The sequence below is a fragment of the Lactuca sativa genome, chromosome 1, assembly GCF_002870075.4.
Source record: "Lactuca sativa cultivar Salinas chromosome 1, Lsat_Salinas_v11, whole genome shotgun sequence".
NCBI lineage: Eukaryota > Viridiplantae > Streptophyta > Magnoliopsida > Asterales > Asteraceae > Lactuca > Lactuca sativa.
The window spans coordinates 16,803,801-16,831,190 of NC_056623.2; the positions used below are offsets into that span (position 1 = coordinate 16,803,801).

General features: G+C 32.7%; 4 protein-coding genes across 5 annotated transcripts; 1 reads left to right on the forward strand and 3 right to left on the reverse strand.

Annotated features, from left to right (window-relative positions):
- The first annotated feature begins 5,333 nt into the window (after window positions 1-5,333).
- LOC111916734 (two-component response regulator-like APRR1) lies at window positions 5,334-9,647 on the forward strand. Its single transcript, XM_023912391.3, has 6 exons — window positions 5,334-6,265; window positions 7,488-7,649; window positions 7,732-7,865; window positions 8,295-8,462; window positions 8,539-8,638; window positions 8,735-9,647. The coding sequence occupies exons 1-6, from the start codon at window positions 6,088-6,090 to the stop codon at window positions 9,538-9,540; spliced, it is 1,548 nt and encodes a 515-aa protein (XP_023768159.1). The 5' UTR covers window positions 5,334-6,087; the 3' UTR covers window positions 9,541-9,647.
- On the reverse strand, window positions 8,143-12,026 carry LOC111916735 (vesicle transport v-SNARE 13). The gene is made up of 6 exons (XM_023912392.3): window positions 11,777-12,026; window positions 11,481-11,591; window positions 10,591-10,649; window positions 10,299-10,490; window positions 10,025-10,195; window positions 8,143-9,937 (listed from the first exon to the last, which is right to left on the reverse strand). The coding sequence occupies exons 2-6, from the start codon at window positions 11,572-11,574 to the stop codon at window positions 9,785-9,787; spliced, it is 669 nt and encodes a 222-aa protein (XP_023768160.1). The 5' UTR covers window positions 11,575-11,591; window positions 11,777-12,026; the 3' UTR covers window positions 8,143-9,784.
- Window positions 12,027-17,641: 5,615 nt separating this feature from the next.
- On the reverse strand, window positions 17,642-18,819 carry LOC111916733 (uncharacterized). The gene is made up of 2 exons (XM_023912389.3): window positions 18,110-18,819; window positions 17,642-17,930 (listed from the first exon to the last, which is right to left on the reverse strand). The coding sequence occupies exons 1-2, from the start codon at window positions 18,668-18,670 to the stop codon at window positions 17,832-17,834; spliced, it is 660 nt and encodes a 219-aa protein (XP_023768157.1). The 5' UTR covers window positions 18,671-18,819; the 3' UTR covers window positions 17,642-17,831.
- Window positions 18,820-20,714: 1,895 nt separating this feature from the next.
- Window positions 20,715-24,775, reverse strand: LOC111916732 (uncharacterized). Of its 2 annotated transcripts, XM_023912388.3 has the most exons (19): window positions 24,432-24,775; window positions 24,227-24,358; window positions 23,990-24,094; window positions 23,820-23,902; window positions 23,627-23,711; window positions 23,433-23,519; window positions 23,282-23,343; window positions 23,010-23,191; window positions 22,872-22,932; window positions 22,597-22,774; window positions 22,424-22,462; window positions 22,284-22,345; window positions 22,161-22,197; window positions 21,983-22,032; window positions 21,824-21,893; window positions 21,563-21,638; window positions 21,269-21,348; window positions 21,114-21,182; window positions 20,715-21,045 (listed from the first exon to the last, which is right to left on the reverse strand). In XM_023912388.3, exons 3-19 carry the CDS (start codon window positions 24,068-24,070, stop codon window positions 20,992-20,994), a joined length of 1,356 nt encoding a protein of 451 aa, XP_023768156.1. In that variant the 5' UTR covers window positions 24,071-24,094; window positions 24,227-24,358; window positions 24,432-24,775; the 3' UTR covers window positions 20,715-20,991. The 2 variants fall into 2 exon arrangements, with proteins under 2 accessions (XP_023768156.1, XP_023768155.1); XM_023912387.3 differs by lacking the exon at window positions 24,227-24,358 and having other exon boundaries at window positions 24,432-24,773.
- Between the last annotated feature and the right edge of the window lie 2,615 nt (window positions 24,776-27,390).

Genomic DNA, 27,390 nt, shown 5'->3' on the forward strand with positions numbered 1-27,390 from the left:
ATGCTCTGGTTCGTTTTGCATTTTTGAGAACCTGAACAAAAAGCCCTAGAATTAGGGAGGATGTATTTGAAGAGGGAGATATGAGAGAACATAGATGAGCCGAGGTCAGAGGTGAGTTGAGGTAGATTTGATAGTGGTGGAGGCGGATTAGGGTTTACAGAGAAAAGAAGAAGGAGATAGTGAAGGTTGTCGGCTGGTGGCGTGCTTGCCTTGATCGACGTCGATAATTAGGGCAAGAGGAAAGGAAGAAAAAGGGAGGCAGGCTTTTTAATTTTTTTAGGATATCATTTCCCCCCAGCTATTAAAGGATGGAACACACATTTTATTATAGGCGCCCTCCGTGTTTTTTTCAGACACTAATTTAAGGGCGCCCAAAAATGCGCGTCCGAAATCCTTAAAATTTTTAGAGAGATGACGTTATTTTTAGGTCACACACTTTTGCATATCGTAAATCGATGCGTATCATAAATTGCACGTCGAAAAGACTGTTTTTCTAGTAGTGATCGTGGCAAGGTGAATGCGTGACTGTACACATCCTCGTGTTTTTGGAACTTATGGTTTTTGGGATACTCTGATAACGTTATTGTTTTGAAAACTATGTGTAAATGATTCTGGTTTTAAATAAAGGTTTTGGAAACAACGGTTTTGTAAACACCTCTTTAATAAATGGGTTGTTTTGAAAAGTTTAAATTTTGTTGTAACTTTATGGATGTTACAAAGTAGTAGCTTCCTTGCACATAAGGTAATGAGAAAGTAAAGGGTGACATTCTACACCCATTGACATGTTCACATAAGCACCAAAAACAGGACGCCCTAAACATGGCAACATGTGTGTAAACGGGCCATGATTTACTGACCAAATTCAGGTTCATAGGTTGTAGTGACAACCGCTTCGTATGTTTTGTCATGCTATAAGGAAATAATTTTAATTACGTATTTGATGGATGTTCCAGATTAAAATGACAACATGCCGAGCTATAATGGTTATGTTCCGAACAACATTCTGAAACACCATTCCAGAACAGTTCTATGTATTCCGGAAATGCTCTTCACATTTCAGAGATGTTCCTCGTATTTCGGAGTTGTTCCGGACAATTTAAAAGCTATATATATATATATATATATATATATATATATATATATATATATATATAAAGAGAGAGAGAGAGAGAGGTGGGTTCAATTGAGAAAATAAAAAGGTTGAGAATGGGGGAATCATTCTCAGTCACTCATTTAATCTAAACATAAAAGGCACAATGACAAACTTGTAAATATGTTAATAACCTTCAATCTCAAATACGTAACTATAGAGAATTCGATAACAGTTCATTCATCATCAAAATTTCTCTTCCAACCTTAAACAATCATCCAGATTTCTTCAACTAAACCATCATCAATGTCATCCAGTGTTAATCAATCATCGATATTCGTGGCTGGGAGGTTCGCCGTTCAAGACAGATTCTCAACCCAAATTCATCAATTTCATCGATTTCTTTGTTGAATAATCCGGATGTTCGTAGCTTGTAAGCATTTGTTAAAGTTCATAACGAATTTGGAACTGGAATTTCCCAGATTCGCAAACGAAATCAGTTGGAATCGGAATTTCTTCGCTATTCATGAAATTGGAATTGGAGTTTTGGACTCGCAGTCACAGTCGACATTGAAAGAATCAGAATCGGTACTCATAGGTTCCCAATCGGATTTTTGGTAATCAAAATCAAAATGAGAAATCGATCAGACATAGGATGTCGCATCTGAAGTCGAAATCGGAAGTATATGATGATTTGGAATTGATAACTTGATGTTTTTAACATTTATAAAATAGTTAACTTGTATGCACTCCAACTGTTTGATGAAATGCATAAACTAAATTACCATGCTACATTCACATATGAATATGTTTTTTCACCTGAATCAGTATATGATTATTAAAAACACAAAACAAATATGCAAGTCTGTATGTTATTCATATGTGAATAACATATAAAAATTATATATATTTGTCAAAATAGCTTCTAATATTCGTAAGTGAATATATTCACAAGTGAATATACTTTGTAATATTCATATTCATAAGTGAATATATCATCTAATATTCGCAAGTGAATATACTATTTAATATTCACATGTGATATATATACCATGTAATACTATGTACTATTCACATATGAAATATCATTTAATATTCATAAGTGAATATACCATCTAATATTCACAAGTGAATATATTATGTTAATATTCACAAGTGACTACATTGTCCAATATTTAAATATGAATATACTATGTTTATTATATATGAATGATACTTAAATTGTAAAAAAAAATCATACTTTTTATTCATAAGTGAATAACGAATATCTCTATTCTAATAAATGAATAGGTTTAATCTCCTATTGACAAGTGGCGTTATATTAAAACTCTCATTAAAATTATATGTCCCTTATCATGCCACTTGTCAATATATTAATTATTCATTTAAAATTTTAAAATTTAAATTTCCCACCCTAATTACATTAAATTTTAAATTTCGAATTTTAAATTTTTTCACTTTAATTATATTGAATTAATAACATTAGATTAAAAAATAAAATAAAATTAATACAGATTTTAATATGATATAACTTCACATATTTATTTAAATCAACAATTATAACTTTGTATAACTAAAAAAAATATATGTTAAGTAATAATTTATTTAAAATAATTGATTAATAATTTTGATTTTTAATATAAAAATTTAATTAATTTTATAACTGTGATTCTCACGGGTTATAAACTAATATATATATATATATATATATATATATATATATATATATATATATATATATATATATATATATATATATATATATGGGAGAGTTCAATTGAGAAAAAAAAAAGGTTGAGAATGGGAGAATCATTTTCAGATACTCATTTATTTTTGCCGCAAAAGCCTCCGTCGTACCAGCGGAAATGAGAAATGAATAGACATGTGTTTTTCAACAAAACATATTTCCTTAAACTATGTTAATCATTACCTTAATATATACAAAAACATAGTTTTTTTCGTTTTTTTTTTAATTTTTAGAAAGTAATTAATGCATATTACATGTTGAAGATATAATGAATATTAATTATTTTCTTAAAATAACTAAAATGATTGGTCCAGAATCAGTCATACATGCACACAATAGATAGTGAAAACATTTGAACCTAACTCTCTCTCTCTCTCTCTATATATATATATATATATATATATATATATATATATATATATATATATATATATATATATATATATATATATGGGAGAGTTCAATTGAGAAAAAAAAAGGTTGAGAATGGGAGAATCATTCTCAGCTACTCATTTACTTTTGCCGCAAAAGCCTCCGTCGTACCAGCAGAAATGGGAAATGAATAGACATGTGTTTTTCAACAAAACATATTTCCTTAAACTATGCTAATCATTACCTTAATATATACAAAAACATAGTTTTTTTCGTTTTTTAAAAAATTTTAGAATCTGATTGTAATAAATTTTAAAAAAACGAAAAAAACTATGTTTTTGTATATATTAAGGTAATGATTAGCATAGTTTAAGGAAATATGTTTTGTTGAAAAACACATATCTATTCATTTCCCATTTCTGTTGGTACGACGGAGGATTTTGCGGCAAAAGTAAATGAGTAGCTGAGAATGATTCTCCCATTCTCAACTTTTTTTTTCTCAATTGAACTCTCCCATATATATATATATATATATATATATATATATATATATATATATATATATATATATATATATATATATATATATATATATATATATATATATATATATATATATATATAGAGAGAGAGAGAGAGAGAGTTAGGTTCAAATGTTTTCACTATCTATTGTGTGCATGTATGACTGATTCTGGACCAATCATTTTAGTTATTTTAAGAAAGTAATTAATATTCATTATATCTTCAACATGTAATATGCATTAATTACTTTCTAAAAATTAAAAAAAAACGAAAAAACTATGTTTTGTATATATTAAGGTAATGATTAACATAGTTTAAGGAAATATGTTTTGTTGAAAAACACATGTCTATTCATTTCCCATTTCCGCTGGTACGACGGAGGCTTTTGCGGCAAAAATAAATGAGTAGCTGAGAATGATTCTCCCATTCTCAACCTTTTTTTCTCAATTGAACTCTCCCATCCATATATATATATATATATATATATATATATATATATATATATATATATATATATATATATATATATATATATATATAGTTAGGTTCAAATGTTTTCACTATCTATTGTGTGCATGTATGATTGATTCTGAACCAATCATTTTAGTTATTTTAAGAAAGTAATTAATATATATTAAATGCTGAAAATGTAATTAATATTAATTATATCTTCAACATGTAATATGCATTAATTACTTTATTAAAATAACTAAAATGATTGGTCTAGAATCAGTCATACATGCACACAATAGATAGTGAAAACAAAATAACCTAACCCTATATATATATATATATATATATATATATATATATATATATATATATATATATATATATATATATATATATATATATATATATATATATTAGTTGGTCTAATACACACATATACCCACATATAATCATACAAACTTAACAACAACTAAAATTCAAAGGAAAATGATTTATAACTATGTAATCGCATCAGTTCATAAAAAACAAAAATATATTATTTTTAACATATATTCATAAATAAAAACATATAATTACAAAAGGATTCGACACATACCTAAAAAAAATGAATATTTTCACTGCTAGAAGAAGACATTATTTGAATTTGATTTAATCCAGAAGAGTGGCTGTCCTTAAAATGAAGTCTGAAACAGTACGTTGAACTTGGGGTCCGACATGTTATTTATAGGGGACCATATTTCTAGGTTGGATCATTTTACCCGTTTATCAATTTCGAAATTTGGGTCCAAGATAGGCATTCTTGACCGAAAAGTCATTTTTGAAAAAATATTTTTAAAGTGGTTATTTCCTTAAAAAAATTACTAAAAAGTGGCTAGTTTTCCCATCTTTCAATTCTTCCTAGACACTTTCGATTTTATAATATCTTTATCATTAAATCATTAAAAGAACTTTAACAACAATGGTCTAATTATCTTGATTAATTTATTCTATAAAATTGTGGTTCTTATTATATATTCTTGGAAGACGGGACTATTTGAACTTTAGGAGTTTAGGTTGAGAAAGCACTTCAGAATTTGATTCACCATTTCTCCAATTGATGGGGTCGAAGAATGATTAAAGAAGATATTTTGTTGTTTTTTTCCATATGGGCCAAAGCGTGGGCCGCCCTCAGATACATATCTTATTCTCAAAATATCTACGGCCTTTCCTCTTTTCGGAGAGACCTTTTGGTGACGTGGCCTACTCTCTATCCCTAATTCTTTATCCTCTCAAAGTCTCACCCGCTCTTTTTGCACTTTTTCCTCCACGTCTGCCCTTCTTCTAACGTACGCTCCACACCCAACGGCCCAGATTAAACTTCCATTCCCCAGCGCATTTTAGTATCCGCGGCCACAAAACAAGCGACAGATTTTTACCAACACAACAAATGAAGCAGACGACTTCGTTTCCTCACACACTCGACCCTCGAATTACTGGCAGTGACGGAATATGTTCGATCGACGGGAGCCGAAGGTTCAAGTTGAGTAGATGAATTTGATTTGTTATGGATCGTATCGAACTTTCCGTTTTTGGTTCAGTTGAGTTTTCCGATCATCAAGTGTGATTGATTTCTCCGTTTCCGTTTGAAGTGTGTTGTGTTGTTATGATATTGAAACTGTAAGCCTTTGTGTTTGTTTTTCGTTTTTATGTTCCGAAAACTCTACTGATTTGTTCTGTATGGAGTCCGTAGAATCAGAAACCCTAATCCTAGATCCTTTGTATATAATTACTATCTAAAATCGTGCTTTGATGGAAGTTCTCTAATGTTGGCTCTGTGTTAGTAGTAGGATTGAGGGTGTTTTGGTGATTTTTTTTTGTGAAACGTAATTGTAAAATATAGAGTGAAGACGAGTTGATTTGATTGATGTGGAAGATGGATCCAAATGAAATTATGTTGAGCAGAGGTGGCGGTGGAGGAAATACTAATGGGACGACAGGGGAGGGTTTTATTGATCGAAGTAAAGTGAGAATTCTACTCTGTGACAATGATACGAAGAGCTCCGAAGAGGTTTTTAAACTTCTTTGTAAATGCTCCTATCAAGGTATAATAAGCATAATCTCTTCACCTTCTCATTACTCTTGATTAATAAGTGATTTGATTGATAATGATTGATGTGGTTACTCTATGATCACTTTGATCTAATTATCCGTCGAGGTTCTTGATTAATAAGTGTCTTGATTGATAACCGAATGATGTGATTATTCTATGTTAATCTTTATGATTTTAATATGATTGAGTTTGATCTAATTATCCAATGAGATTCTTGATTAATAAGTGCTTTGTTTGATAATGCAATGTTTTGATTATTCTTGGTAGATTTTTACGAGCTCGCTTTTGTCAGTTTGATCTGATTATACATACATTGAGATAATATTCAATGATCACCAACGAATAAAGTTTATGCAAATTTGTGGGTAGTCTGTTGGGGTACTGATGATTCTATATGTTTTTGGTTGTGATTAAAACTTCTTGATCAATTCTTTATGATCTTGAAAGAAAAGTATTGTATCTCTGTTTCAGCCGTCTTGCAGGACATGTCATTGATCTTTAGTGTGAGATGAAAAGTTAGCCTAAAAAATATTACAAGAAAAGTTGTCTTCGTATACTTTTTAGTTTTGGCAAAATACAGAAAAGCACATTATACTTTCTCCATTTTATTGATTTAGTCACTTAACTCTAACTTTTATATGGTCAAAAATGGAATTTGATTCCATTCCAAACCCCTCTTTGGTTGCAAAAGAGTACAGAATTAAATTCCATTGGAATTCACAAATACTTTGACAGATGGATTCTAACATTCCATCCTAAAACCCATGGAATTCATTTCCTCCCCGTTGAAAGTACTCAAATACCCTCTCAACCCTACATTTTCACAAGTAAATGCCTCCAGCATCTCCATCTTCTTTCCCTCAAACATACTTCAGAAATTCCATTTCATTCCCTACCAACCAAACGTTTGAGTTTGACAGACTTCAATTCCTCCGGATTCCAATCCTTTCAAATTCCAAGTCCATTGACAGGTTTTAATTCTTTGCAAAATATTCTGGGAACCAAATGCAAATGTCCCCATAGTATTGTCATATGTTTCATGTGGTGGTGGGGACTTGAAAAGGCTTTTACATCTTCCATTGTTGTACATTTCAGCAACTATAGAGATAAAAAAACCTCTGATTTTAAATAGATATAGGATGAATTACAATGATGTAACGAATATGAGTGACATAGGATACATAATCATGGCAAGTATGATTGGTGTTTTACAGTGACTTCAGTAAGATCACCCAGGCAAGTGATTGATGCCCTGAATGCCGAGGGACCCGACATTGATATTATTCTTTCTGAAGTTGATCTTCCCATGCCCAAAGGCTTCAAGATGTTAAAACACATCATGAGAGACAATGCTCTGCGACGAATTCCTGTCATCAGTAAGTCTGTTGACATTTTTTTTTTAATTATAAATTTTCATCTTTTTCTTGTTCTCAATTTGTCATTTTTTTTTTCTTGCAGTGATGTCTGCTCAGGATGAGGTTGCTCTTGTTGTGAAATGCTTGAGGCTTGGTGCAGCTGATTATCTTGTGAAGCCCTTGCGCACAAATGAGCTCTTGAATTTGTGGACCCACATGTGGAGGAGACGACGAATGGTATTTCCTTCAATCTAAGGACATGTTTGGTTTGTGGATTGGCATTTGAGATTCCATTCCATATCATGGCTTGTGTGGTTACCAAGTCCATTGAAATCCTTCAAATTCCTTATTTGATGGAGGTTGCAAGGAATTCAATTCTGTTCTTCCTTTTTTAGTTTAAAGACCAAAACACCCTCGTTATATATATAATATTGAGAAATAAATAAAAACAGAAATTCAGTTACATGCTATCTAGAATAAACAAAAAATATATTCAAACATCAATAAAGTTACATTTTCTTTTTTAGTTTTCGACCAAACATGTGACAGATTATAGGTGTTCAAAGATTCTTTTTGAAAAGAACAGAATCTATAAAAGGAATATGAATATGAAAAATCATAATCTGTTTTGCTTATTTTTCTCTTTAAATCTCTACTTATCTACAGCTTGGCCTGGCTGAGAAGAACATCATGAACTGTGAATTCGACATAGTGGCTTCAGATCCTAGTGATGCCAATACAAACAGCACCACTCTGTTTTCAGATGACACAGATGACAAGTCCAACAAGAGCCCCAATCCCGGGATCCCTCTTTCCATTCCTCCGGAATCCGAGGTCAGAATCTTGTTCACTGGAATTGGAATTACCCAGCTACTAAATAATTAACTATATACTCTTAATTCTTTTTCAGAATAACATGATAACACCTCCTCCTAGTTTTGTCAACACACAACCATTCAACTTATCAGACAACCCCCCTAATGTCCCGGAAATTAACGAACAACACCGAGGTTGTTAACATCAACATATCTCAATCCATATTCTATTTAATTTTAGTTTTTTAAATATTTCCATGATTTAACATATCTTATAAGCTTCATTTTCAGGGAAAGTTACATTCGGTCCAAAAAAGAGTGAACTCAGAATCGGTCAATCATCCGCCTTCTTTACATATGTCAAATCAAACACATGTAGAAGTTCCATAACAATCAACGAACCCATTCCTCCACAATTAGAAAACAAACTAACCCCGGTCAACCTTAGCGATACTCAAGGGCATCATGATTTAATCTCGGGTCCCTCCGACCCAATGAACTCAAAGACATTTGATCTGCCCGAGGCACAGATCCACCAACCGGGCAGCAACTATCAACATCCGGATGTTTCGGGTTATAACGCGTATTCCCCTTATCCTTATTACCTTCCGGGCCCGATGAATTTACAGAACCATTACAATCATGTTATGCATTGCCCGCCACTGCCGCCCCATCTGCCCGGAATGGGAATGGGATCATTCCCTTACTACCCGGTTAACCTTTGCCTGCCCGGGGCAAATGCAATGCAGCAGCCATGGATGGGATACGGGAGTCCATCGAATAATGTAAAGGTGCATAGTAATAATAGTAGACTTGACCGTAGAGAAGCGGCTTTGATGAAGTTTAGACAGAAGAGAAAAGAACGATGCTTTGATAAGAAAATCAGATATGTGAATAGGAAAAAGTTAGCAGAGAGGCGACCACGTGTCAGAGGACAGTTTGTGAGGAAGATTAATGGGATTAATGTGGATCTTAATGGCCAACCTACTTCTACTGATTTTGATGATGAAGATGATGATAATGACATTGATGATGAAGAAGATGAAGAGGGTAGAGATTCATCTCCTGAAAACAATTTTTCAGTTTTCCATAACTGAAAATTTGTTACCTATTTTGCCAGTATTTTCTAATCATATATATACTATATTCTTGGACGACTGTTTTGCCTTTTTTCAAGTATCTAAACTGAAAAATGACGGAGTCGTGTAATTTTTGTCAAGTATAAATGACAACTTTCTTGTACCTGTTTGTAAAGAATTTATCAAAGGAATGTGACATGATAGTTTTTGTTATTGAAAAAAAAAAATTTAAATGTTGCCTAAGATTGTGAGAGAGAGAAAGCTAACGGGTGAGCTTGAAGTAAAGGATGCAAATGACTGCAAGAAGTAGGATTGTAATAATGGAAGCCAGGATCCATTTGTTCCTGTTCATTCTCCTTGACATATTTGTCAGAAGTTTCTTGCTCCTTCCAATAGTATCATCCACCCCATGGAGCTGCAATTTGCAAAACAAGAATTTGAAGTTTTTAAATTTTTTTTTTTTTTTTTTTAAAGAATGAAAAAGAAAGTGAAAGAAACATACAGTGGTGTTTGCATGGAGGAGAGACTGGCGTTGCTGGTGTAAGTCATGGAGGATTGAAACACCGAGCTCTTCGGTGTCCATCATTGTTCTTCTACTTTCCTTGACTCTGTCGGTTGACTTGTTTAACCTCTCGGTGGACATCATCAGTCTTCCTCTCTGATCAGCTGACACCTGTCCATAATAAGCTCCATTCGTATCAACAGGAAGAAATCAACATATAAATCGTATACATACAGTACTGTGTCAGCTCAGAGGTTGTTGGAAGAATAGCTACCTGCATTGCATCTGCTCTTCCTGATTCAAGTAGCTCATCTCGAGCAGCATTAGCATTAGGGTTGCTGGGCTGGAGTCTTTTCAATTCAGTTTTGAGGCTGTTGAGGTCGTTTTCGTATTCACGAATCTTGGCAAGAAGCGATGCCTTGGTGCCAGCTGGTGTGCTCCTTGCTTCAAGGTCCATTTTGCGTAACTTTGAATGGATATTTTAACATTAGACTAGAAGTTGATGTTAAAAAAAAAAAAAAAAAAAAAGCTATAGAAGAAGAAGGTTGAATATGCAGGAAGGATACCAGAGTGTCGGCCTCGTCTATTCCTCCTGCTATTTCTGAAACCCTCTGTTTCTTCTGCTCTGGATGCAATAAATAATATATTAAGCATTTGAAAAACAGTTTCACAAAAGATTGACACATACAAGTCTACAACACATGCAAAAATGGTTACACAGAGATGAGAATTTTCACAATATCTATTGTAAAACATTTTTTTTGAGATGTTACAAAAAGATAAAGCGGACTATTTTACAGTTCAACCAAAACCACAAAAAAATATGTAAATATGAACCTTTGCATTTTCTTTGAGCTCGAATAATAACACTAGAAATATTTTGAATACCATTGACGAAATTTTCCACACCTCCTAACTTGTACTGTATCATAGTTTAAATCCTATTTAGCACTCGTGTTGATTCCAATTATACTAATTGCATGCATGTGACACTAAAACCATAAAACATTATTATAACTTAAAAGCATGAAAATCAACTTCCTACATGCTTTTGCCTATTCAACCTTCTACAACAGAACATATCAAACCCTAACCATATCATATCACCCAAATAAAACCACCCCTACCAATCTACCATGCTGCACAAACCTGCAACTATTCCAGAGTTTCCTTATACCCAAAAAGATCGATATCCAGTACATAAGAGAATCCATTTCCTTGCACCTATATATTGCCATAACTACAATACCCAACTTTTGGTACTCATAATCATATTTAAATCTTTCCAATCGATTTTCTAAATTCAATTTTACATTAACATTTTGGTTACAGAAAGAGTATCATTAATCATACATGGCTCGTTGCAAATAGTTGAAGAGTTCAATTATGTAATCATGAACAATAAATATCAGCAGATATGTACTTACGGAAAAAGGCCATTAATTAACTCACTCACCTCCATCAAGAACACTGGCCGACGCACATATATGTGATAAATTGGCTGAAATCTCGCAGTATTGACGCTCATATCCTTCGAATACCTGACTCATCGTGCCTGTCGTCGATCCTGCCATTAAAATTACGCTCAATTCGATCAAAGGATCACAGGAAGATCCGACAAATCAAGCATGAATTGAAATGAAACAAATATGTAATTAGCCTATTGCATTATACCAGGAAACGATCGATTTCAAAAATCAGATTACTATACAATCTATTGAGTAAAGTAAAGTTAAACGGATCGGAGTTTACCGGATCAGCAACCGGAGAATGACAGGAAAGTATGGCCGGTGGCGGTGGCGGTGATCGTATGCTTGTTAAAGTAACAAACTTCTGACAAAAACGGTGTCATAACGACTACGGAGGGAGAACGAATGACACGTAATGAGCAACGAAAGTTATTATTTACGTCGTTGTCACCGAAAATACGATCAAAACGGTCCTCCGGGATTCACACACAGACACACATCAATTGCAAAATTGCTTTTTAAATCATGAAAGATCTTTAGATCGAAGAAAAAAGGCACTAGGAAAAACCATATATTATTTATGACTGTTATTTTTGTAATTTATAAACGTATTACTTAATATATGAATGTATATTTTAATATCTTTGTATTTTGTATTATATAAGATATCTTTATTATAATAAAAGAATAAGTTTAATGTTTTATTGACAAGTATCATATAATTAGGACTCTTAATGTTGTATATCACATATCATATCATGCCACTTATCAACTTATTAATTATCCATTTCAAATTTTAAATTTTAAGTTTCCATTCTAATTACATTAAATTAATAATTGATTATCAATTTTTAATTTTAAATTTTAAATTTCCCACTCTAATTAAATGAAATTAATAATTGATTTTAAATTTCAATTTTTCTCACTCTAATTATATTAAATTAATAAAATTATATTGAAAAATAAAATAAAATTAATACATATTATAAGGTGATAATATAACTTCACGTATTTATTTAGATCAACGATTATAATTTTATATAACTAAAAAAAATATCTCTTAAGTAATGATTTATTTAAAATAATGATTTTTTTATTAAAATTTAATTAATTTTATAACCGTGGTTCTCACGGGTTATAAACTAGTTGTATAATATTTTAGTCATTATTGATATTTTTATTTTTTGGATTTGGAATTTTTTAGACTAATGGATACGGGCAACGGCTCGTTATTTGCTTGCATTCTTCTCAAACGGTGAAAATATAGACTGTTGGTGATCATATTAGAAAGAATATTAGAAAGAATGAGATTTGATGAAGATGAGCGGCTCAAAACACAAATATGTTGGAAGAGACGACTAAAAGAGTATAAATATATTTAGGTTAAAATATTTTTGGCATCTTACAATTGCTTGAGCTTTTTATATGTTTTAAGTTAAAATAATCTTGGGTATGTATGTTATTTAAAAAAAATAGACTATTATGAGAATTATTTTTCTATAATTATATGTTAATAAAAATCATAAATGATTACTTCTTAATGTAAAGTTTTGTTTTTAGTTTATATTTAAATAACATATTTTATTAAATTATATTTGTTTTTATAATTATTAAAAAACTGAAAAAAATAAAAAAAAAAAATAAATTAAAAAAATAAATAAAAAGGAATTATGACATGGAAATTATAAGATGTTGTCTATTTCCGTACTTGGTGTTATAACACTGTATATGACTAAGATGATGACAGTCAATATTTGAGTGTAATAACATATTGTCCATACCCACCAGTCTTATGGTGGAAACAACCCCTCAAGCATCCAAAAATATATTTGCAATATAAATTGGAGTTGGTCATTATTTTATGATAAATATTAAAAATGGTTATTTTATTTTATTTGGGTCCCTTTCCCATTTTGTTTTTCAAAATGCTATGTTATATTTTAGATTTATCTAAAATCTTAAATGAGAATCTCACAATTCAAAATGAAATATTGAAATTTAAAAATATACATTACAAAAAAAAATTAATATGCAACTTTTTCTTCTTTATGTATGTTATTTCCGTTTTTATTGTGACATCTATAAATCTGTTTCAGATTAAGAAGTTTATTTCATTGTCAAGTATATCTTGTATGTTACTATTACTGCCTAATGTTATTAATTTTTTTATGAATCACATCGAAGTTTTACACGTAAGGACTGGACCCTATGCCTATTATTGTAGGAGAGAACAAAGATGCATTAAAATGGAGTAGTAGTTTGTGACTTTGTGGGATGGTTCCATTCCAGTTCCATCCGTTTTCACGTCTAAAGACTAGAAGGGAGGGATAATGACTCGAGACATTAACATATTTAATACTTTTCCGTGTAAATTTTACTATTAACCTTATATAATTTGTTCAAAATATACTATTGTTATCGTCATTTACAGCTTAAATGTGTTAAAATGTAAGCTAGACTTAGATAATTTGATAATTATACAGGATAATTATAGGTTGGTAGTGATAACAGTTAATTCTTTGTAGTTTGGTTAGTTATATCCAATCGCAATTCTTCATATTGGTTATTTATAAATGTTGCAATGGTAAGAAAGATTGTGTCGGGTGGATCGCAGTGATGGAACCATATCAAAGTAAATGAGTAGCACAAAAAAAATGGCATAATATACAATACAAAAAAAAACCCGTAATTTTATTAAATATCTCTTATTCTCTTATTTAATTAAAATATTGGGCTTAAACTTTTTGGACTTTTTTAAAAGAGTTGGATTTATAATATAAGATAGCCCATATTTTTTTACTAGGGTAGCACTGCAATATATAAAAAATTTACTAAAAAGTTTAGCCTTCTTGACGAAACTTGAGGGGTACCCCATGCTACCCTAGACACTTATGTGGATCCGCCGGTGTTGGAATTATGTCTATATATGTATATGTGTAATTTGTAAAATTCATGGAGTTAATAATCAAATATTGTTAGTTCTTAGTGAAAACAATATCGTTCTTCTTCCTTTTGTTCTTACAGAATGTTCCTACAAGTTTTGCTATTTTAGTATTAACTCTAACAAGGAGATATCAGAGGTAAGGTTTATGGTTCAAGAGGGTTGATGGCATGGTTCTAGATTGGTTGATGGTTGTAACTATGAATGATACTCTCCATAGTAAAGTATGGACTCATGACCAAGTTTAAAAGGTGTTGCTAAATTTGAAATTGTTTACGATGTTGGAGTTTGTGTATTTATAGATCTAGATGAAATTTTTTGAATAATGATAATGATAACTTTGAGGGTTTTGTAATAAAACCGTATAAATATAATGATGAGTGTGAAGGTACTATAGTGAAACCTAACGAAGAAAATGATGACTTTGAGGATTCTATAAAAAACCTATAAATATCATGATGAGTTTAAGAATTATTTAAAGAATTCATATATTTAAATAAAAAGGGGACAAAATCGACAAAAGGGTAATCGATGAAGAAACACACAAGAAAGGGGACCTGATGTTAAGGGAGGGAAGTTAGATGAAAAGTCAAAAAGATACATATTCATTAGTTTTAGTAAAGATGTTTTATTCTTCGAGAATAAAGCATGTGAATTGTCTTTCAAAAAAGGATGGAGCATCAGTACTATTATAGAGATGCATAAGCGATATGTATACAAGAACTGAAAGTTTAAATCATGATGAATTGGTTGACTTGGAATGGTTTTGATGATTTCAAGAAATTGAATACAAAACTTGAAGTTTTTGAAGTCTAGGTTAAGGGGAATGTTGATATGTAAGCTAGACTTATGTTAATTTGGAAGTTATAAAAGGTAGTTATGACAATTAGTTCTATGTAGTTTAGTTAGTTTATCCTAAGTACCATTATTGAACAATGTGTCAGTTATTTATGAAGAATTACAATGGTTATAAGGGTTGTGTCGGTTGGACTTATTTCTTTCATTCCTGCAAAATGTTCCTGTAAATTTTGTTAATTTAGGATTAACTCCAATAGAATGTTGATGTTGCATATATTTGATGAGGTGGACATCCCATCAACATCTTTTAACCTTATCAACTCAAATATGTCATTTAAGGCAAAACATTGTTCAAAAATAACAGAAGTTAGAAGCAAAGATATCAAAATCGATCATCAACTTTCTCAACCCTCTCCAACTCCAACTCATACATCTCCAAGTCAAATACACCACTGGAAGATGGACCCCCTTGTTATTGTAGGTTCCCTTCTTGAATTTGGACATCATGGATAAAGGATAACCATGACAGAAGGTTTAGGGTTTGCCTTAACTCTTGTTAAGTGGGTTTTTCATCATGAACCAATTCTTTCATCATATAAATTTTTTTATCAAGGAAAAATCCAAAGAAAAATGTCATTATTGAGAATTGGTTGAAAATAAACCAACAAAGAAGAAGAGAAATATGAAATGGAAGCGGGTCCTTTGGAACTCAAGCTTCGAATATTGGAAATGAGATAAACATGTACAAGATGAAGACAAATCATGAATCATTGATTGTTGGGAAAATGTTGGTCCAAATGAACATGAAGATGTTACTCAGAAATGTATACTAGTTTTGTTATTTATTTTGTTGCTAGTTAATCTATTTTATTGACATTTTTTTAATTTTGTTGCTAGTTAATCTACTTTATTGACAATTTTGCAATAGTTTAATGTTTTTTTGTAATGAAGCATGATGCCTTACTAAATGTGAAATGGTTGAATGTATAATTGTTTATTTTGGTTGTTGAGTACAATACCATGTTAACATAGTTACAAATATAAAGAAAAATAGTTAAATTTTACTTTGGTTACCCAAAAGATTTAAAAATTTAGGATGCAGATACACATAAAAGTTCAAAAAATAGTAATATTGTGTGAAAAAGAATCATAATTCCATTAGTTTGGGAGTCTTAACATCCACAATCCAAGGCTGGGTTTTTTTTTTTTTTTTTTTTTCTGAAAATGGCAAACTAACATGAAAGTTAATATTAAATGAGATTTGTAGTGTAGCATTTAAGCAATGAATGTTTAGATGTGAGAACTTGAGTTATTTATGATGATTAACGCCCGTTAATAGCAAACTGATTCCAAAGGATTAAAATGTATTAGTAAGAAGTACAGGGCCATGTGCAATATCAGATAATAGTTATCTCATGTTTGGGCCAATTTGGGTATTAGACCTACATACGTATATTGGGCATATCGAGTGCATTGGACTCATTAAATATATTAAACCTGATTATTATAAAAGGGATTAAAGAACACCTACACATGAATAACTTCGAATATATAATCGATCATCATTGGTGAAGTGGTCCACCTAGATAAAAGTCCGGATGATTTGGGGTGATATCTGAATGTATCGAGCATTTGAACAAAAATATTTTTTGTCTTCACAATAATAACCACCTACCATGGTATTAAAGGATATTACAACATAATTTCCCTTTTTCAAAGTTCTTAGATGGTCTAATAGACACTTATAAGTTATAACATTTGTAATAAAAACTTCTTAAACAGAAAGATATAGGAAAATGATAACGAGTTTGTTAAACATACACTTAAAGTATAAAACCATATTTCATTATTGAAAATTCGTTTGTGTTTTACAAACGGGAATACACATAAAATAACTAAATTAAATTGTTGCTAACTCGTGATAATTGTTGGCAGTCATCGTGGTCATTTGTTGATATTTTTAATGTTAATGTTGATATTTTCTAAAAAGAAAGTTGATGAATTGTATATGATACTTAAATATGGTTATTTTAGTGAAAAACTATTAATTATACGATATTGATTCAATATTGTGTTAAGTATATGTATTTTTGCAATTAAAATTTTACTTTGTAAATTCTTTTAGGTGCAGTTATGCTTCAGATTCAATTATAAGTGTTTTTATTTTAATTTTAATAAAACAAAACAAATGTATTTACAATAGATAATATATATGGTAAAATAAATAAAAGAAAATAAATTTAAAACTTTAATGAATAATTGGAGATATGATATATGATATGGTAAAAAAAATATATAGTAATTAAAAGTGGTGCATATTGGGCGACTTTGGTAACTGAGCCATCATTGAATAACCTTACCTTATCATACTCTGTTGGAGATCCCTTTATAGAGACCGACCCACACACAGGAGAGGAAGGAAATTCATTAATTCAAGAACGAGTTTCAAACTAATACTACACTACAATACCATTTGTGTGATAACTGATAAGCTAGCAAACGTTGAATCGTGTACAGGAGAAATCAGCATCAACTATGAGTCTCTGAAGATCTCCAGCTTTGATGCCCAGATAAACCATTGATCTGCTGCCCAATTGAATCAGGAAGAAACTGCTTTGGATATCAAGGGGACTCCATGATGGGTGGCAAGCAATAGTTCATTCATTCGGGCGATCTGATGCAGTAATTGATTTATTTTCTGGAAAACCGAAGAGTTAAATCGTTAAGATTTGGAAGAATTTTGGTTAAATTCAGATGCAATGATGCAGTGAGATCTTGTCAAGATCATTTTGATAGTCCTCTTCGGCATTTTAACAAACACCTGGTGGACACAAAATTAAGAAGTCGATGGGATGCAGAAGATACAAAAAGACGAACCTCATCTTTCTCCTTAATAACACTGATCAATTGAATGATACTGTTTTGCCTCAACCTTCGCCGGCGCCGGGACCTCAAATAAAGTAGCAACAGCAACACCATTGAACCCGCCAGCGGGAAGTGTGACCGAAGTAACCCTCCTCTGCTCGTAGAAAAACTTCGAAGGAACGAGATGACGCTGGCAAACTTGAAACGTAAAACCTGCAGTCCACCATCCCACCGCCTTACTCCGACGGATTCCCCCATCGCCGCTGGTCTCGAGATAGGGGACGGTGGTCTGGGTCGTTCGATGTCGATTTCTCGTACATCTTGGTGATGGTGAACGTGAAGGTGAATGCCTTCGTGGTTCACTGGAGGGAATACGACGGGTGGTTGGTTGTCTTCATGTATCGTTGACCATACTTCTCTACCTCCAAGTGGATCTGATAAAGACGGGGATTGAGACTGAGAATGAAATTGAAATTGATCGGAAATCGGATGCAATTGGAGTCGTTCCCATTCAATTAAAGCAGCAGGAGGCCCAAATACGGTGCTTTCTACATCTTCTTCTTCGTCAGCCATTTGTGTGCTGAGGACAGTTTGCTACATCCTTGACAAGTTTCCAACCAGGCAACGATGATGAAATGTGTTGCGCAAATAGACGATGTTTCATTAATGGTCCCTATACTATTGCTAAATATCTGAGTCAGTCCTTAAAGGCTTAAACTTCAATACTTGATGAATAATATTTATTTCCAAACATTATCATCTTTAACCAAAAAGTCAAATTCAAAAATTTATTCCGATTGATTAGTTTCAAATACAATTTGATTTAATATTACTGATTGTTTTTAGAGGACCATTTTTGTAAATTGAAACTATTTTGGACTCTAGTCAAAGAAAAATACAAACACATGGACAGACCATTTTTACAATTTTCTTAAATAAGATATTCAGACTTTAATAAAAAAAATTAAGTGATTTGATCCAACCTTACTCACAAAAAGTATCATAAGGCACATACAGTCAACTCCTCGTATAAAATTACCTCATAAAAATGTCAAACATAAAAGGTATCTCTAATAAGCAATTTGGGGAGTACGAATATAATTAACCAAATAAAATTGTTGTATATACTATAAAAGGGTCACCATTTTTCATTCAATGTAGCTGATAAACGTAATCAAATTTATCATAATCGGCAACTCAAATAAGAAAGACATCATCATTTGTGAAAAAAAATAGGATTATTGTCATTATAGCCCAATGATGTTTAGTATATTGGTTTAAAAGGTCATTCGCGATTTTTTTTTTGCCTTTTAGGGGTACGAACTTGTGTTGTACCTGCTAATAAAGGGATGGACCACATTTTAAGCCGGTTTTACCGGTTAAAATAAGCTTATTTGACTTTTTATTTTTCTTTTTAAAAGCTAAAATTGAAAGAATAATCCATGTGAGTTTTTTTCTTCGAAAAAACTCCTTCTTCTCTTATGAATCGATTTGTAGCTCCGGGTTTTAACGACCGCAGGTTTCTTTTTTATCTCTTCCTCTCCGATCGATCTCACAGCCTCCTCTCTCTTGTTCTTCTTCATGTCGTACTGCAGAAACATAGTTCACTCAACCTTCTTACCTTCGATCGAAATCGAGTTCCAGGTTTGATGGAGTGAGATGAAGATGAGTGTGTGGGTCCATCTCCACTCACTTCCTGCATCTGTTCAACTTCATCCACCATGTATACACAAAACTGGAAACCCTAACCCTAGCCCAAATCTTAAATCGCTAAACATATAAAATTGCAATTTAAGCCCTAGTTCCAAAGTTCTCTAATGAGAAAAAAACGAAGAGAGTCGAACCTTAGGCAGGAAAGAGGTGAACCTTCTAACTTTAGCTTTCTACAACAACGAAGTGAAGATACGAGTGTCATAAATTGTATCTTTTTTACAAAGAGAATATGAATCGGAGGCCAAATCGGAAAACATCTCCGAAAAATCATCCAAATCTAACGCACCGAATCCACTTTTTTCTCTCTCCAGAACGTTCAACAACTCCTTGAAGAAAACGACGTCGCAGGGGAGGACGAATCTGCCGGTGGTCTGGAAGTTGAACTCCTACTTCACTTTGCTGAGTAAGGAGACAAACACAAGTAGGTTGAGAAAGCGGGTGGGAATGACGAAGCAGCGGTGTTCTTCACCAGCGTAAACGGTAAGAGATCCGACAGAGGGATGCAGCGACAGCCAACGTTGCACGACTTGTTTGAGGCGGACGATCTGACTGATTTTGTTGCCCCTCTTATTTGTTTGAACTTCAAATTGGTGATTATGTCAACGTTGTAATTTTTGGTTCTTCAATTTCATCACTGATATGTTCCATCCTCTAATTTCATTCGGAATTTCTTTGTACTTTTTGAATTTTTGTGAAAGATAAAGGAAAAATCAACGACACATAGGCTCCATGTGGACCATTTAAGTTGAACAAATGTCATTTGGCATATCAAAATTGATGATTAGGGTGACCCCTTTCATATTTTGATAATGGCTTTTTAAAACGGTAAAACACAAGTACGTACCCTTAAAAGGCAAAAAAAAAAATCGCGAGACCTTTTAAACCAATATACTAAACTTGGTAATAACCCAAAAAAATATTGTATGTTTACTACCGTATAATATAGGATTCAGCCTGTTCTTTACAACATAAACTTAAAAATGAATAAAAAAACAAAAATGATTGTGCATTTTTCTTTACCGTTTGTCTGTGTATTGTTTGTTCACCTTGGAACCTCTATATCATGAGGAATAAAGAATATTGAACTGGCTATATATTTAAAAAAAAAAAAAAAAACTGTACTTTATGAATTAAATGAATGTAATTATGTCTCTTTATGTTCATCCAAATCCAAATCCACGTCATTGTTGTTCTTCTTCTGCTGCTTTCATGTAAAAATACCCTCTTCTTAACCTCTGCAAACCAATAATTGTTAATTAGTTGCAATAAACAAATTGATAAGAGGTGAGTTTAGTATTAGTACCTCTTTTGTATCTCTAATGCGAAGCAGAGACAACCTTTCTAGTGGTCTCTGATTTGTTAGGGTAGCAAGCTGCAATAATAATTGTTCGTCAAATTAAAAACATGTTTTTTTAATAAACTAAAAGAAAAAAATGTCATTATGCATAAAAATCATACCCAAAAACTGAAGGATTCAGGATCACTTGTTGAAGGCATCAAACCCTCTGCTTTATGCAGTTCCGTGAGTCTTGCTTGGTCTGTATCACATAATCTTGTAAGCTATATATTGGTGTTTCTTTTTTACTTGATACAAAAAGAACATTAAGTCCTAACTTTTTTCCTTCTATTTTCCAAAGTGTAGTCATTTTCCAAATATTTTTTAAATATCATTTATATATATATATATATATATATATATATATATATATATATATATATATATATATATATATATATATATGGAATAATTACCTCTTCGGGCTGCCTCTTGAGCCACTCTTATCCATGATCGAGCATATGCTGCTACTTTATTTGTTGTTTGCTGCAACTGTCCGCGTTGCCAATTCATTAGAATTAAATAGAGTATTTTCAACTAATTATGAACATAATAAATAACTACTTTTTTTTATTTTGAAACGGCAAACTAATTAACCTATTCCTAAATAACCACCTATGTCTCTACCGAGACTTGAATCCATGACCTCTCCTATGAACTAATAAATAACTACTTACATCATATTTCTCTCTTGTTCCTTCAGCTGGAAATAAATCTTGCACCCACTCAACTTCTGCAACACGGTACCTTCATACACAAAAAACAAAAACCCAAATCTTAAAAAATTAATTATTTGAAAAAGTCAAATGGTCAACAAGAGCAATCATGATACTCACCCATCTTGATCCCAGTTTCGAAGAATGTGAAATCTTCTTCGACTCTCAACCTGCATGCATTTTAAAATGTTAAAATGAGTATAATTAACCAAAAAAACTATAACTATACATTAAATGAATTTGATCAAATAAAAAAAAAAAAAAAGAGGTAATTCATTTTTATAATCTAACTATTTACCTCCAGGAAAAAACGCCCATCAGGAAGAGGCTCACAACTGCATGAAAAGAAAAGGGTGATTAAATTTATATTAAATAACTAGGTTAACATAGACATAAACTTGTGGATGACATCTACACTTACTCTGTGATTTCCACTTCACAAGCATAATCAGCTACAGATCCGGTTGTGGGGTCCAGTATAACCTACACACGACACCCAAGTACAGTGAGTCAGTTTCTTTACCAATCTAAATAATTCAAAGGAACATTAATTATATCTACCATTCCCATTCGCCGGTTTCCTTCCATAATCCTCCTCACCTGTTATTTACCACAAAAGGTCAAATTACACAGGACACGACAAAACAAAACAGGTTGTATTGTTGTATTTTGAATGTACATTGGATTTAGACTGATGTTAATAGGACAAAAATATAGAATCTGTTAAAACTCACCATAAGTCTGTAACGAGCTTCAAAAATGTTTAGGTGTAACTTCTGACAAGGCAACACAACATCCATGACAAAAAGAGGCATCAAATCAGGACCCATGTTTGTCAAACTCTCATGCTCCAACTTCCTTTCTGCAAATTCCTGTGGGAAGTTCCTCTCTATTATGCTATTCAGTGTCACACTGAAAGCCAAAACAACCAATTCACCTTATTAATCAGTTAATGTAACTACCATAAAACAATTAATGAACTTACTATTAAACAAAGAAACAAACTCACCTTATTGCACATGTTCTAGGACTAATAAACAAAACTGTTCTGCACAAAGGACATTTGTTACCTAATTAAGGGACCAAAAAAGTATTAGTGACTCAAAATGGGGATATAAATATGGAAAAGAACAGAAAGAACACAAACCTCGGTCCATTGATTGGAAGAGGCAAGATCGACAGAAAGTGTGTCCACATGGAGTTGTAATTGGTTCATATAGTAATTTCAAGCAAAGTGTGCAATCAAAATCATCTGTACGTGCTGGTCTCCCATGGAGTCTCCTCCCAAGTATATTGGTTGCTATTCTTTCTAAATTTCTTAGAGCATTGCTGTGTAACAAATTTTAACAAAGTGAAAAAAAGAATATAAGAAGTAAAAGTTCAAAAGAATGTAAAACAGGTATCGTCCTATATTATTACCTTGAAGCATCAACCTGAAGACCAGAAAGAATTGCATCACGAGCTAGCTCGAATCTCTCTAACTGCCAACAACTTATTATATTTCAATTTTGATCTAGTTTTTGTAGGAGTTGGATAAACTGTGAGTAAAAAGTAAAGAAAGAGGTCTCACTAAAATGAGTGCATTTGCCTTCAATATGTATGGAGTTACAGATTGGCTTCGCAAGTTGATAAGGTGATCAGCATCCTTCAATGCAAGCTAAAAAATGGAAGTTGAGATATGAAAAGGTGTCCCTTAAGATTTGTTAATTTAGAAAGCAACAAAAGGATGAGCTCGATCATACAAAATAAACAAAGATCACGTACGCCAGCATGGATTGTAGGATCAAGCCCGCTCAATGGTCTATGTTCAGATGTAGAAGGTGGCCTGTTTTTCAGGAACTGACTAATCCTGGATGGAATTCCACAAAAGATATAAATTGTTCATGTTTTGAGAAATTTCACACAAAAGTTTTATTGAAGTAATTGAAGAGTAAACAGTGATATCTGAGATATTTACCTGAGATAAGCAGCGCATCGGTTGTTAAGAATGACAGGATCAGCTGGTTGAATATTATGCGCTCTTGAGTAACAATTGACAGCCTGATTGACAAATTGACATAAATTTTGTTGGAAAAGCAGAAGAAGAATGCAAACACTTTGAGAAAAGTAATGATTCCAATTATTTACCTCCTCAAAACGATTCTCTCTGAATGCTTTGTTGCCCATATCCATGAGATCATAAACATGACTAAACCGCCCTAATGACATGGATGCCGACTCTTCTTGATTCCCCTGCATTATTCCCAACAACACTGTTTATTTCAACAAGCAATTTGTAAAACCGCAATCTTCGCTGTAACCAATTTGCTTTTGGATTTGGTACTTATCAAATGCAAAAACTGTTCGAAGCTTGTTACCAATTACCAATTAACATCAACAAAGTAAACTCAAAATTCATATTGATTATGGAGTTGACATCGAAACCGAAATCGTTGCCGGCTCGTGCCATATTGAACTCGTCGTATGCCAAAATTAGTGACAATTACAACATTTCCTCTGCGATTAATCATAATTAAGGTAATAACCAGAGCAATAAACTCAAATACTTCCAAAAAAGAATGAAACTCACCCAAATGAAATCCTCGACATCATTAATCCCTTCCAAGCTCAATCCAGACGACGATGATTCTTCTCCGGTAGCCATTCACAAACAAAGCAAACTCGAAAGAGAAATAACAATAGTTGCTTAGCGGATCAAAAGAGAAAAGTAGAGACTGCAACAGTGTTACTAAGAGGTGACGAGACGGTGGTGAAAAAGACTATCGTGTTCTTCAGTGCGTCCTTCATTCCATACACGGACCATATTCATCTACGTGTTCTATCTGTCTACACTTGTTGAATGAATATCTTATACACGCAGTTACTGTGTATGTACAAACTTCAAGGCACAGGGTACAATTGAACTGTTCAGAAGTTACCCTTTAATCCCAGTTTTAGAGCTTTCGTTCTCAGAAAGTTCGATTCGGCGGAAAGAAAAATGTACGAAATTTACGGTGACGAGCAGAGTATTTATTATGTGTGGTATGGTGTACCGCAGTTAATCTGTGCATAGCTGGTTTTGTCTCATCGGATGGATACTGATGCCAATATATAGGTATTTGACTTTGGTGATACTACATTCGGTCAGTTTAATCGGCTTTGATTTTATATGCTTTATTTTAATTAGTTTTTAACATCTTTGCATTTTTTCTAATCAAATAAAATAAAAGAAACTAAATATCTTATTAAAAAATCGGTTTGAACTGCCCGTCAAACAAATTGAACTGAAAATCGGAGAAGAAAAAAGTTCAACTAACAAATAAAATAAAAGAAACTAAATATCTTATTAAAAAATCGGTTTGAACGGCCCGTCAAACAAATTGAACTGAAAATCGGAGAAGAAAAAAGTTCAACTAACATAAATTTTATGTTTATTTATAAATCGGAACGAACCTGACAATTTTTACAAAAGCGTCTTTGAATCTATTAAATTGAACCATTAAAACCTGTTGAATTGAATAAAAACACATAAAAATATAACATTTTACATAAAACATTGTGACTTGTAGATGACAAATTTTTGGTTATATACAAAAAAACATGAAAAATATAAAAATCATGTTGACCGGCGGTCGAACCAGTTGAACTGTGAGCCTTTCATCAGGTCGGTTCAACAAAAAATGTGGTTTTTAATATTAGGAATAAATAGGAATAAATCTCTTATGTAATGATGGTCATTATGCGAATGCTTGCCCGGATCTTGGAAATTATGCACAAAGGTCTTCTTATTCTGCTGCTAATCTTGCTCAAGCCTTCATCACCGAGTGTAACATAAACAGCTCTACACCCGATTGGTATGTCGACTCGGGTGCCACAGCTCATATGGCTCCCTCCTCGGCTGGAATGGACTCTTCTACTCCTTATCATGGCAATGATAAGATAGCTTTTGGTAATGGTAATGTTCTCCCTATCTCTCGTGTTGGTACTTATTCCATTGCTCCAAACTTGAAATTATGCGACATACTTATTGTTCATAATCTCAAAAAGAAGTTACTCTCAGTTAGACTAATGATTACCCGATTGATTTCTTGTTCTCTCGAACCAAATTCGCTATTCAGGACACAATCAGCAAAAGGATACTAGCAACAGGCACGCATAAGGATGGACTTTACGTTTTCAATTATGCTTTTCAAGCTTTGGTGGCATCTGTGATCTCTTCAAATAAAGCCTCTTTTGAATTATGGCATAAAAGACTTGGACATGTTAATTATGATGTTATTTCTTTGCTCAATAAAAATGGTTTTTTGCGTGTTAATTCTATTTTACCAAGTCCTTCTATGTGTTCTTCTTGTGCGTTGTCCAAACAACATCGTTTACCATTTGAATTAAATAATAAACGAGCTCTACATGTCCTTGATATAGTCCATTGCGATTTATGGGGTCCGCACCTATCACCTCTGTTGATGGCTATCGATTTTACACTCTATTTGTAGATGATCACTCACGGTTCTAAGGTTTTTATCCACTTAAAAAGAAATCTGATTTTTATGAGGTTTTGGTTGGTTTCTTACAGTTTGCTCAAACTCAGTTTTCTTGCAAGCTAAAGGTATTTCAAAGTGATGGTGGCGGAGAGTTCTTAAACAATCGAGTTACCAAACTTTTCCTTAATAATGGCACTTACCATCAAGTTTTGTGTCCTTATGTACCTCAACAAAACGGTCGTGTTGAAAGAAAGCATTGTCACCTTACTGAAATCGGTCTTGCCATGTTGTTTAGTGCACATGCTCCTACAAATCGATGGCTTGATGCTTTCACATCAGCAATTTATGTCATAAATCGTCTTCCTACAAAGCTTTTGGATCATAAGTCTCTATTTGAAGTTCTCTTTCAACAATGTTAAAACTTTTGGGTGTCGTGTCTACCCCTATCTATGACCGTATGTGGAGCATAAATCATCTCCTCGAAGTATTGGATGCATTTTTATTGGTTATTGCACTCAATACAAAGGGTACAAGTGCTTGGATCCTTCAATTTCTCGGGTTTATATTACTCGCCATGCCACCTTTGATGAAAGCATTGTTCCTTATGCGTATGATCCCCCTACAGCTAACACATTACACTTATTTTTATCTTCTTATTTTGAAGATCTACCTGTGCAAATTCTGGACAGTTCCAAGCAGTCATCTCCTACACCGGTACCTGTTGTTTCTCATAACTCATCTCAGCCGTGTCCCTCTTGTATCCATGATAACTCGGCATTTTTCCAACCACCATCACAACCTGCGCCAACACCATATGCGCCGTCGCCACCTCCGTCACCGGTTGTTTTCTAACAACCCTCTCCACCACAGCCTCAACCAATTCAGGGGCATTCTATGGCTACTCGTGGTAAGAATGGGATTATTAAACCGAGGCATATTCTTGATATTCTTGCTGTTTCTCCTTCTACTTTGCATGATGATCTTTTTGCTTCCACCGAACCTAAGGGGTTTAAATCAGCTTTAAAGTTTGAACATTGGTCTCATGCTATGGATGATGAAATCAAGGCG